Below are 12,125 nucleotides of genomic sequence, written 5' to 3' on the forward strand. Positions count from 1 at the left end.
GAAGATCCTACATGTTGTGGAGCCACTAAGCCCATGTGCCACAACTACTGAGTCTGTTCTCTAGAGTCCTGGAGCCGCAGCTACAGAGCCCATCTGCCGCAGCTACTGAAGCCCACACATCCTAGAGTCCGTACTCTGCAAGTGGAGAAGCCACCACAACGAGAAGCCCGAGCATGGCCACTAGAGCGTAGCCCCCACTTGCTGCAAATAGAGAAACCCCACGCAGTAATGAAGACACAGCACAGCCAAAAATAACTAACTAAATAAACAAAAATTATATTTAAAAAAGCAAGATAAATATATATATATAGTTTTTTTTTTCAATGAGATGGCTAATCAGTTTACCAGAATAACCAGCATTGGCTAATAGCCCAGCTTCCATTCTCTAGGGAACTTCTAACTCTTTGCTGCTTCACTGAAAGATGTGGCATTAAGGTACCAAGTGGTGATTTTTTAAAATTCCCCGAAAGTCAAAAGACATGGAGGCAGAGAAAGAAGAAAGAGATCTAATGGATTTTTCAGAGATGTTCAACTGGTACGATAAAATCCGTAGAGGCTTCTACAGGAGAATAATAAGGTGACGGTCTTTTGGAGGAAATGGGCCAAGTGTATCTAACTTCAGCTCTAACTTTAGCATTTTCTGCGCCCACCCCCCCACCACGCTCATGTACACAAAAACCTAAGCAAATCCTCACAATGCAAAAGCCCCATGCTGAAGTCACTTAATTTTCATATGAGCTACAGGGATGCTTGTAGTTAGGCAAGGAGCCCTGGACAATTATAGAAGAACTATATTTAAGGTGGCAAAGCAACAGACATGGCAATTTATATCATGGAGTTACCACGTAGTGCTACAGAATTATGGCAGTATTATTCATCATGGATGGAAACAGACTCCACCAGTGAGTCTTCCCCACTAGGCTCTGAAGGGAAATTAGGGAGCTGGGCTGAAGGACTCAATTATTTCTGTGCCTCCTGTTTTTCTTCAGCACTCATTAAACAGTCTTCTTTTCTTTAACAATCAAATGTTAAAGCACTAGGTCAAAGGACCCAAACAGGTGAGCTACGGGAAAATAAAATAGCTCTTAATTTATGGAGACTGACTCACAGAATTCACTTTTGACTCCTTCATTCCAGTGAATCCTATCACATTTTTGTCTTCCTGGTTCTGGCCTAAAAGCCATTGGGGTGAACAGTAAAATTCATAGGACAGTATCTTAAAGTGAGTGTTTGGACTATTCGCCTTTTAGAATTTTTGTCCTTCTCTCTCATTTAACTGATTGGTTATAGCTGAGAAACAACCTTCTTCACACTCATTTTCTTTCTGCTTTTCCCAGTTCAAATTCATTCTTCATCCTCATCTCCAAAGTCTTTGCCCACTGGTGAGACATTCTCATTATCTCTGACTGACCTTCTTATCCATCCCCCTCATCATATCCCTCAAATCCTGGTCTCCTCACCATCCAGGGTGAAAATCCAGTCCTTATTTATTTATTTTTGGTTGCGTTGGTTTTTTGTTTTTGTTTTTGTTTGCTTTGTGGGCTTCTCATTGTGGTGGCTTCTCTTGCTGCAGAGCACAGGCTCTGGATTGCAGGGTCAGTAGTTTCGGTGCTGGGGCTGAGTTGCTTCATGGCATGTGGGATCTTCCTGGACCAGGGATCAAATCTACCTCTCCTGCATTATTGGTGGGCAGATTCTTAACTGCTGGACTACCAGGGAAGTGCTTTTATTTTTCCTTTTGTCCTCACAGAATACACGATATTCATTCCCCAACCAGGATTCGAACTCATGCCCCCTGCATTAGAAGCTTAGAGTCTTAACCACTGGACCAGGGTTTCCTAAACCTATGTTTCACCAGGAACTTCCCTAAACCCATTCCTTCTAATACATAGTACTTGCCTAGAGAGTGACACTATTCAATAAAATCTGAAGGCCAAACATCTCCATTCTGACAAGAGTGGAGAGAGACTCAGTCCACACATGTGGCAGGGCTCTTCTCACACAGCCACTGTGACCTCAGGAATGGGAAGGTCTTCACCACCTGACCTCTCTTAGGTTTCCTGCAGACTAAACCATCCAGAGAGATCTCAGAAATAAAGGATTTCCCAGATTTGATCTATTGTGGGATATGGGTGTCCAGACTTGAGCAATGAAGCATTTTAATATTTTCATTACAAAGATGTCAAACTGCAATAAGGTCATAAAAAACCTTCTCTGCACAATGTACCAAAAAAGACAGATATTTTTGGAAAATTAGATATGAAAATAAGGTTGCTCTATTGCTTAGATATAGTGAAACAGAAGGAAAAACAACATCTCACCCTTCAGGCCCATCACCCTTTGATTTACATTCTTCATAAGTTACACGTAGGTTTTTCTTCTGGGAGATCGTATTAAGACGGCCTATGTAATTCTCAATGGGTGGTCTTTCTGGAATATTTGTTGTCAGCTGAGATGAAAAAGTAACTGACTAAAAGAAAAAAAAACCACAAGAAAAGACATTACCTATTTTCCTTTTAAAGTTTCAAAAGGGAAAACAAAATAGTCAGTTTTCTTGTTTAGGTAAAACTATAAGACTTTCTGATTTGTTGTATCTTTTGTAATCTCAAAGGACAAGATAACACATACTGAAATAAAGTTATGTCCTAGATCACAACTTCATAGGAAACAGGAATATAATACATTACTCCTTCCACTATTATCTGCCCCTTTTAAAATTCCCAATCTGTCAAAATCTTGTCCAAAGTTTTTCTACTTTGTTAACTTTGTCAAAGAATTTTTGGTTTTATTGACCTTCTTTATTATATCTTTGTTTTTTTCACATCAATTTCTTCCCTTTTGTTATCACAGTCTTTCTTCTGCTTTTTCGTGGGTAAAGGTATTCTATTGTTCTTTTTCTGACTTCATGACTTGGTTTTCTGGCTCATTAACAATTTATAAGTTTTGGGGGTTTTCCTGATTTATTTTGCTCAATTTTTATTAAAAGGGTGACATCTTGTAGTAAAATTTTATTTATATATATATATATATATATATTTTTTTTTTTTTTTTTTTTTGGCTACACTGTATGGTACTTGGGATCTTAGTTCCCAGACCAGGGATCAAACCTGTGCCCTCTAAGGTAGAAGCCTAGAGTCTTAACTACTGGACCACCAGGAAGATCCCACTGAGTAAGATTTTTCATGAAAGTATCTTGAATACTGAAATTCTGAAAAATTTTGAAAATTTGAGAATGATCCATTTTTGTCCCGCATGTAAAATGACTTCCTGCCTCATTTTACAGATGCTGCTCCAGTGTTGTCTGGTTTTTAATGATGGTGTGGGCAGCATGATTTTTTTTTCATTTTTATATTTTGTATAAGTTCTTCTGTCTGGATACTTGTAGGATTCTTTCTTCATCCCTGGAGCTCAGTCCTTTCACAAAGGCCAATGTTGTTCTTGGTGGTTCCATATTTTTCAATATCTTATGAGCCGCTGAGTTGTTTCAATCTGCAGGTAGCTCTTTCTTTATTTCATAAATACTTTCTACTGCTCTTTTCAGAGACAGCTTTTTCTGTACTAGTTACTTACTCTGTTTGTATCTTCAGCAATACCAATTATACATATGTTACTTTTGCATCATCTGCCCTCCATATATTAATGTATCATTCTCCTCATGGTTCCTTCTATCTCTGCCCTTTTCCACTGCATTCCCTCAATCAGGTGGAGGGGCTCCTTCCAGAACCTGTTAGCTCATCTCTCACTGTTGCCTTAGAGTATGTCACCGCTGTTGGCGCTCTAAATAGGTATTGCCCATCTTGCCCACTCTTTTTGAGTTGGACCTCTCATTCAGGGTTCTATAGAAATGAGTCCAGGAAAAAGAATGAATTAAACTTTGAAAGCAAAAGAACTTGTGAATGGTTTTATTCTGCATGTGAGTATTTTCTCACAGGACAGGGAAAAATACCATAGATATTTGTGAGTTCCCTTTCACAATGGGGAAAAAAAAGGTAATTACTCACCTTACGGTCTTTATTAATCATTTCCAAAGCTAATTTGGCTGCAGCGTTTTTGGCTTCCTTCTTTGATCTACCATCAGCCTTTGGATATTCTTTATCATCTATTATAACTTGATATGTAAACCTGATTACAATGAAAAATTCAAAGAATATCATAAAATTCATGTATTATTTAACTAGCATTCTAATCATAACTGCCTTCTGTGACTACTTTTGAAAATTTTAACCTGTGTTCCACATAGAATAATCATAAGGAATTTGATCTAGGCCATTCAGGTATGACCTAAAAAAAGTCCCTTACAATTATACAGTAGAAATGACAAATAGATTCAAGGGGTTAGATCTGATAGACAGAGTGCCTGAAGAACTATGGACAAAGGTTCATAACACTGAACAGGATGCAGTGATCAATACCATCACCAAGAAAAAGAAATGCAAAAAGGCAAAATGGTTGCCTGAGGAGGCCTTACAAACAGCTGAGAAAGGAAGAGAAACAAAAGGCAAAGGAGAAAAGGAACGATACACCCATGTGAAAGCAGACTTCCAAAGATTAGCAGGGAGAGGGAAGAAAGCCTTCCTAAGTGATCAATGCAAAGAAATAGAGGAAACCAACAGAATGGGAAAGACTAGAGATCTCTTCAAGAAAATTAGAGATACCAAGGGAACATTTCATGCAAAGGTGGGCAAAATAAAGGACAGAAATGGTATGGACCTAACAGAAGCAGAAGATATTAAGAAGTGGCAAGAATACACAGAACTATACAAAAAAGATCTTTATGACCCAGATAACCACGATGGTGTGATCACTCACCTAGAACCAGACATCTTGGAGTGTGAAGTCAAGTGGGCCTTAGGAAGCATCACTATGAACAAAGCTAGTGGAGGTGATGGAATGCCAGTTGAGCTATTTCAAATCCTAAAAGATGAGGCTGTGAAAGTGCTGCACTTAATATGCCAGGAAATCTGGAAAACTCAACAGTGGCCACAGGACTGGAAAAGGTCATTTATCACTCCAATCTCAAAGAAAGGCAATGCCAAAGAATGTTCAAATTACCGCACAATCGTACTCATGTTACATCCTAGCAAAGTAATGCTCAAAATTCTCCAAGCCAGGCTTCAGCAATATGTGAACCGTGAACTTCCTGATGTTCAAGTCGGATTAAGAGAAGGCAGAGGAACCAGAGATCAAATTGCCATCATCCATTGGATCATCGAAAAAGCAAGAGAATTCCAGAAAAACATCTACTTCTGCTTCATTGACTAAACTAAAGCCTTTGACTGTGTGGATCACAACAAACTGTGGAAAATTCTTAAAGAGATGGGAATACCAACCACCTTACTTGCCTCCTGAGAAATCTATATGCAGGTCACGAACCAACAGTTAGAACCAGACATGGAACAATGAACTGGTTCCAAATTGGGAAAGGAGTACGTCAAGGCTGTATATTGTCACCCTGCTTATTTAACTTATATGCAGAGTACATCATGCGAAATGCCAGGCTGGATGAAGCACAAGCTGGAATCAAGATTGCCAAGAGAAATATGAATAACCTAAGATACACAGATGACACCAACCTTATGGTAGAAAGTGAAGAAAGAGCCTGTTGATGAAGGTGAAAGAGGAGAGTGAAAAAGTTGGCTTAAAATTCAAAATTCTACTGGCAAATAGATGGAGAAACAATGGAAACAATGACAGACTTTATTTTCTTGGGCTCCCAAATCACTGCAGATGGTGACTGCAGCCATTAAATTAAAAGACACTTGCTCCTTGGAAGAAAATCTATGACCAACCTAGACAGCATATTAAAAAGCACAGACATTACTTTCCCGACAAAGGTGCATGTAGTCAAAGCTATGATTTTTCCAGTAGTCATATATGGATGTGACAGTTGGACCATAAAGAAGGCTGAGCACTAAAGAATTGATGCTTTTGAACTGTGGTGTTGGGAAAGACTCTTGAGAGTCCCTTGGACTGCTAGATCAAACCGGTCAATCCTAAGGGAAATCAGTCCTGAATATTCATTGGAGGGACTGATGCTGAAGCTGAAGCTCCAATACTTTGGCCACCTGATACAAACAGGTGACTCATTAGCAAAGACCCTGCCTGATGCTGGGAAAGACTGAAGGCAGGAGGAGAAGGGGACGACACAGAATGAGATGGTTGGATAGTATTACCAACTCGATGGACATGAGTTTGAGCAAACTCTGGGAGACAGTGAAGGACAGGGAAGCCTGGAGTGCTGCAGTCCGTAGGGTTGCAAAGAGTCAGCCATGAATGAGTGACTAAACAACCACCACCACACAGAATTCAAGCAGTCACCCTAAACAGCAAAACAGTACACCATTTTGAAGCATGGAAAGGTTTATACACTGTTTTTTTCTTTGGAGTCCTCTGAAGTTACCACTTTACATCGAAAAGATTCTCATCGTCTTCTCTGGCAGCGTTGCTCTCATGCTAAAGAACTGACTTCAAAATTGTGCCAAAGTTGCTATTCTCCCAGTTTTAATTTTATATGGATATACCCTTTCTTATAGCAACTTACCTAAAATTATGTGGAGGTCCTGTCTTAGCCAGTTCACAATACCTAACTTCTACACAGTTCTTTTGTTGGTATTTATTAAGTTCTTCTATGTAGAAACATGGTGAACGACCAGTGGCCATTTTTTTTCCTCTGGTAACCTACAAAAAAAAAGAGAATTTTGAAAGAAGTGATAAACTCAGAAAATATTTAATTTCCCCAGTTCAGTTTAAGAGATAAAACAGGGTAAGATGACTCTCCTTTATATGACTCATCTCAGCCCCACATAAATCCAGAGAAAACTTTCTTACAAGATCTTTCTTTCTCTCTCATGGACTACAAAATCAAGTTAATTTCTCCAAGATTTTCTACTTTCAAAACTCAACTGGCCAAAAAAGGATGGAGGTCCTTCTCCTTAACTTTTCTTTTTGCTTCCACTGAGTGTCAAGGGCAAGTCTGTCCATCTGCTTAAAAAGATAAAAGCCTGAAGGAGGAGAATTAGAATTATTTTTGTTGAGAATAAAAAGGTTGAGTGTCTATATAAAATTTATGAAATCATGAAGGATTTAGCTGTATGGACAAAGATTCTCCTATGAAACCCCACAAAACTTCCATTTGAAATTTTCAGAAGTCAGCTTTAGGACAATTTACTTGGCAGACAAATTAGGGCCTCGTTTATGGTTCTCACTGGACGAAGATAGTAACAATGATTCAAATTACAAATAAAATCTAAAGAATATAGAATTTAAATATAAGAGCCAAAGCTATAAAACTTTAAAAGTAAATATAAGGGTGAATCTTCACAATCTTAGATTTGGCAGTGGAATCTTAGCTATGACAGCAAAAGCATAGCAACAAAAGAAAACATAAATAAACTGGACCTCATCAAAATTAAAAATATTTGCATATCAAAGGACACTACGAGGAAAATGAAAAAACAGTCTTCAGAAAGGGATTTTTATAAATAATATATCTGATAAAGACCTAATATCCAGAATATATGAAGAACTTTTACAACTCAACAATAAAGAGTTAAGAAATTAAAAAATAGGCAAAGGATTGAATAGATATTTCTCCCAAGAAGACATACAAATGGCCAAGAAGCACACAAAAAGATGTTCAATATCATTACTTATTAGACAAATACAAATAAAAACCACAACTAGATTCTACTTCACACCCACTAGGCTGGTAATAATAATAATAGAGAAAATAAATGTATTGGTGAAAATATAGAGAAATTGTAAACCTCATATATCACTGACAGAATGTCAAGTAATGCAGCCTCTATGAAACTTGATGGTTCCTCAAAAAGTTAAACTTAGATTTACCATGAAAGTGAAAGTGAAAGTCACTCAGTCGTTTCTGACTCTTTGCGACCCCATGGACTATACAGTCCATGGAATTCTACAGGCCAGAATACTGGAATGGGTAACCTTTCCCTTCTCCAGCAGATCTTTCCAACCCAGGGATCGAACCCAAGTCTACCGCATTGCAGGCGAATTCTCTTACCAGCTGAGCCACAAATACCACCCATCGATTTCAACCTTTTGGTGTATATCCAAAGAACTGAAACACAGGTTTTCAAATACTTACACAGGAATATGCAAAGCAGCACTAGTCACAATAATCCAAAAGTAGAAACAAATCAAATATCTATCAACTGAAGAAAGGTGAACACAATGCTGTACATCTACACATGGAATCTTATTCAGCCCCGAAAAGGATAACGTATTGAAACATGCTATAACGTGGTTAAATGCCAAAACATGCTAAATGAAAGAAGTCAGACGTAAACAGTAACATAGCATATGATTCCATCTATGTGAAACATCCAGAATAAGTAAATCCATAGACAGAAAGTAGACCCTGTTGACCTCTCGTTTCTTATTAGCAAGCTCTTTTGATTTTCCTTCTTCCAAGGTCACAAGTTCTTTCTGACACTCCTTAATCTCCACAGCCTTTAGATGCTGGAGTTTCCCCCAAGACTTGGTCCAAAAACACTATTCTCTGGCATTGAAACATGTGTAATATCATGTATGAAACGAGTTGCCAGTCCAGGTTCAATGCACGATACTGGATGCTTGGGGCTGGTGCACTGGGACGACCCAGAGGGATGGTGTGGGGAGGGAGGAGGGAGGAGGGTTCAGGATGAGGAGCACATGTATACCTGTGGCGGATTCATTTTGATGTTTGGCAAAACTAATACAGTGTTTCAGGTTTAAAAATAAAATAAAATTAAATTAAATTAAAAAAAAAAACAACAACAACAAAAAAACACTATTCTCTTCACTCTATATTTCCTCCTCAAGGTAATTTCTCTCATGGCCATGATTTCACAGATCATCTATTTGTCATTGCCTCTGAAATTTATATATAATTTATGAACCTCTTTCTGAATTTCAGAGCTCTCTATCCAACCTCTCCACTTGGACATCTTAATGGCTTTTAAACTCCAAAAATCTAAAACTGCATTTATAACCTTCCCTCAGACTGGTTTAGAGTTTCCTTCCTCAGAAAATGACTCCACTGTCCACCCATGTCTGAACGCCATGAATCTGGGAGGCATCCTTGATGTGTCCTTTCCGTGCCTTCTGATCCATACCTAAGCCCTGTCCTCCAAATCTTTTGACTTCTCAGTGATGTCTGTAACCACCATCCTGGTTCAAGCCATCACCGTCTCACTCCTGGACTGCTCCAAGAACCTCAGAACCAATTCCTCACAGTTGCTACAATTTCTTCTCTAACCTGCAGCCATCATGATTTTTTAGTAGAACTTCTTTCTCATTGTTGTAAAATATGCATAACATGAAATTTGCCATTTTTAAGTGAACAATTCGTGGGCAAAAGCATTTTCACAATGTTGTAGGCCCACCATCACCATCTATTTCCAAAACTCTTTTCATCTCCCCAAATAGAAAGTCTGTACCCACTAAACAATGACTTCCCATTTCCGTTCCCCCTCAGCCCCTGGTAACCACCATTCCATTTTCTATGCCTATACATTTGCCTATTCCAGGTATCTAGTATTAGTGGAATTATACCATATTTGTCCTCTTGTGTTTTAGCTAATGTCTTCAAGGTTCATCCATGCTGTATGAGGCATATATCACAATTTCCTTCCTTTTTAAGGCTGAATACTATTCCACTGTATGGATATCCCACATTTTGTTTATCTATTCATCTACTGATGAACACTTGGGTTATTTCAACCTTTCAGCTATTGTGAGTAATGATGATATGAACATTGTTATACAAAAATCTATTCAAATGCCTACTTTTGAATCTTTTGAGCAGACACCTAGAGGTGGACTTGCTGAATCATATGGTAATTTAGAGTGAACTTTTTCAAGAATTGTCAAATTACTTTCCACAGTGGCTGTACCATTTTGCACTTCTATCAGCATGCACGAGGGTTCCAATTTCTCCAAATCTTCACCAACAGTTGTTACTTTCCATTTTTTAAATAGTCGTGTCAGAATCTTTTAAAACCTCACTTCAGACATGCAGCCTCCACAGGCCATCAGAATTGTTTTTGTCAAGGTTACCCATGGCTCCCCCATCTCTGAAACTAGTCAGTGACAAGTTTGGCGACAAGTCAGTGACAAACTAGCGACAAGACATGGTCGCTCCTATGTCCCTCCTTACCCCTTTGCTTGGACACTTAAGACACCATCCTCTCCTGGTTTTCCTCCTTTCTCACAAGCTATTCCTTTTCTGTCTCCTTTCTTGGTTCCTCTTCATCATCCTTTCTTTTAAATACTGCATTGTCTCGGGGTCCAGGTCTCATATCTCCTCTCTGCTCTACTTACACTCACTCCCTGGTGATCCCCTCAAGGCTTAGAGCTTTAAATTCCACCTACACAGAGATGGTTCTCAAAAGGACGCCTCCCCCACCAACTCTTTCCTGGCTCCCAACTGCTTCTGACCAACAAACTCCCTCCTGAAATGCTCTGGACTCTACCCCCTTAGCTGCTTCTGCGTGGTGAACTCCTGCTTCCTCTAGATCTCAGCTCAAGTGTTACTTCCCACACCCACTGGAAGACATCCTGGTTTGACGCTCTACAGCCCTTGTCTCCTTTATTACAATTGCTAATTTAACTGACTGTCTTCCAAAAGAGACCAAGAGCTACAAGAAGCAACAAAGTCCAGAAGCAACAAACAGGAGAGGATAAGAGATGGCTGGAAGTGCTACAATGAAGCGAAATAGGTCTATGAGATAGACCGGGCGTTAGGAGGTGAGGACAGAGATATGAGGGAGGTGGCTGTAATACAGTGGCAAGAGAAGACCCTTCTTAGGAGGCAATACTGAAATCAAGCCTGGATGATGAGAAAGTCCATCATGCTTAGACAGGGGGAAGAGCATCTCAGGCAGAGGAAACCGTGAAGCAGGCACCAGCATGGCTTTTGGAAGGCTAAGAAAGAGTCAAGGAGACTGCTGCACAGTGAACGAAGGGAAATGGTGGGATTTGAGTCAGAGAGGTAGGCAGGTGCCACAGCACAGAGACATTGAAGACTCCGGTCAGGACCGTGGCTCTTATTCCAGTTGCAATGGGAAGCTCTTGGTGGGTTCTCAGCAGAGAGGTGATGTGGTTGGACTTACGCTTTTAATGATCACTCTGATGCTATGGAAAGAACAGAGTATGAGGGCTGGGAATAGAAGAGATGAGCAGAGCACAAGTAGAAGTCGAGAGACCAAGTCAAGACTGCCATGGTGGTTTGGGTGGGCAGTGCTGGTGGCTGGAAGGGCTTCAGTTCAGTTCAGTTCATTTCAGTCGCTCAGTCGTGTCCAACTCTTTGTGACCCCGTGAATTGCAGCACGCCAGGCCTCCCTGTCCATCCCCAACTCCCGGAGTTCACCTAAACTCTTGACCATCGAGTCGGTGATGCCATCCAGCCATCTCATCCTCTGTCGTCCCCTTCTCTTCCTGCTCCCAATCCCTCCCAGCATCAGAGTCTTTTCCAATGAGTCAACACTTCGCATGAGGTGGCCAAAGTATTGGAGTTTCAGCTTTAGCATCAGTCCTTCCAAAGAACACCCAGGACTGATCTCCTTTAGGATGGACTGGTTTTGGATCTCTTTGCAGTCCAAGGGACTCTAGATATGAGCAAAGGCACGATCTTCACATCGCTGCTTAGCATTGTGGAAACAGCTAGGCTTTAAAGCCACATAGACCTGGGCTAGCTACCTCTCTGAACCTTTGATTTGTGATGTGAAACCAGGGATGAAAACACCTGATTCACAGGTTGTTGTGCAGAGTAAATCAAACAAAAAAGGATCCAGGAAGGTTTCCCACACCCCTGGCCCTCAATGAACAGTGCTCCTGGTCTGTAACTCCAAAATCCAAGCAGCACTGAAAACTGAAGTTTACTTTGTTTTCATTTGCTTTGTCTTTGCTTGGTGTGTAGCCCCCCATCTAGACCTGAACTGACACAAGCTACTTTCAGTCTTAACCATACTCTGTTGTCTATTTATACATTTCACTGCAGATAGCATTTTATGATAGCGTTGCCCCCAAACCCTACTGAGAACATTACATAATAGACAGGATTTATGCTGCCTTGACTTTCTAAAATCCCAAAACTTCTTAAGTACCAGAACATACCT

General features: G+C 40.0%; 1 protein-coding gene across 3 annotated transcripts in view; it reads right to left on the minus strand.

The window, feature by feature from the left end:
• The window catches only part of EIF2AK2 (eukaryotic translation initiation factor 2 alpha kinase 2), a 36,476-nt gene that overhangs the window by 21,570 nt on the left and 2,781 nt on the right, over positions 1-12,125 (minus strand). For all 3 annotated transcript variants that reach the window (XM_044925825.1, XM_006056839.3, XM_006056837.3), the window contains exons 2-4: positions 6,542-6,678; positions 4,002-4,122; positions 2,322-2,470 (exon numbers count right to left, since the gene is read on the minus strand). In XM_044925825.1, coding sequence (XP_044781760.1) covers positions 2,322-2,470; positions 4,002-4,122; positions 6,542-6,660 — 389 coding nt within the window. In that variant the 5' untranslated portion in view covers positions 6,661-6,678. The remainder of the gene's footprint in view (positions 1-2,321; positions 2,471-4,001; positions 4,123-6,541; positions 6,679-12,125) is intronic.

The sequence above is a fragment of the Bubalus bubalis genome, chromosome 12 (assembly GCF_019923935.1).
Source record: "Bubalus bubalis isolate 160015118507 breed Murrah chromosome 12, NDDB_SH_1, whole genome shotgun sequence".
NCBI classification, from domain to species: domain Eukaryota; kingdom Metazoa; phylum Chordata; class Mammalia; order Artiodactyla; family Bovidae; genus Bubalus; species Bubalus bubalis.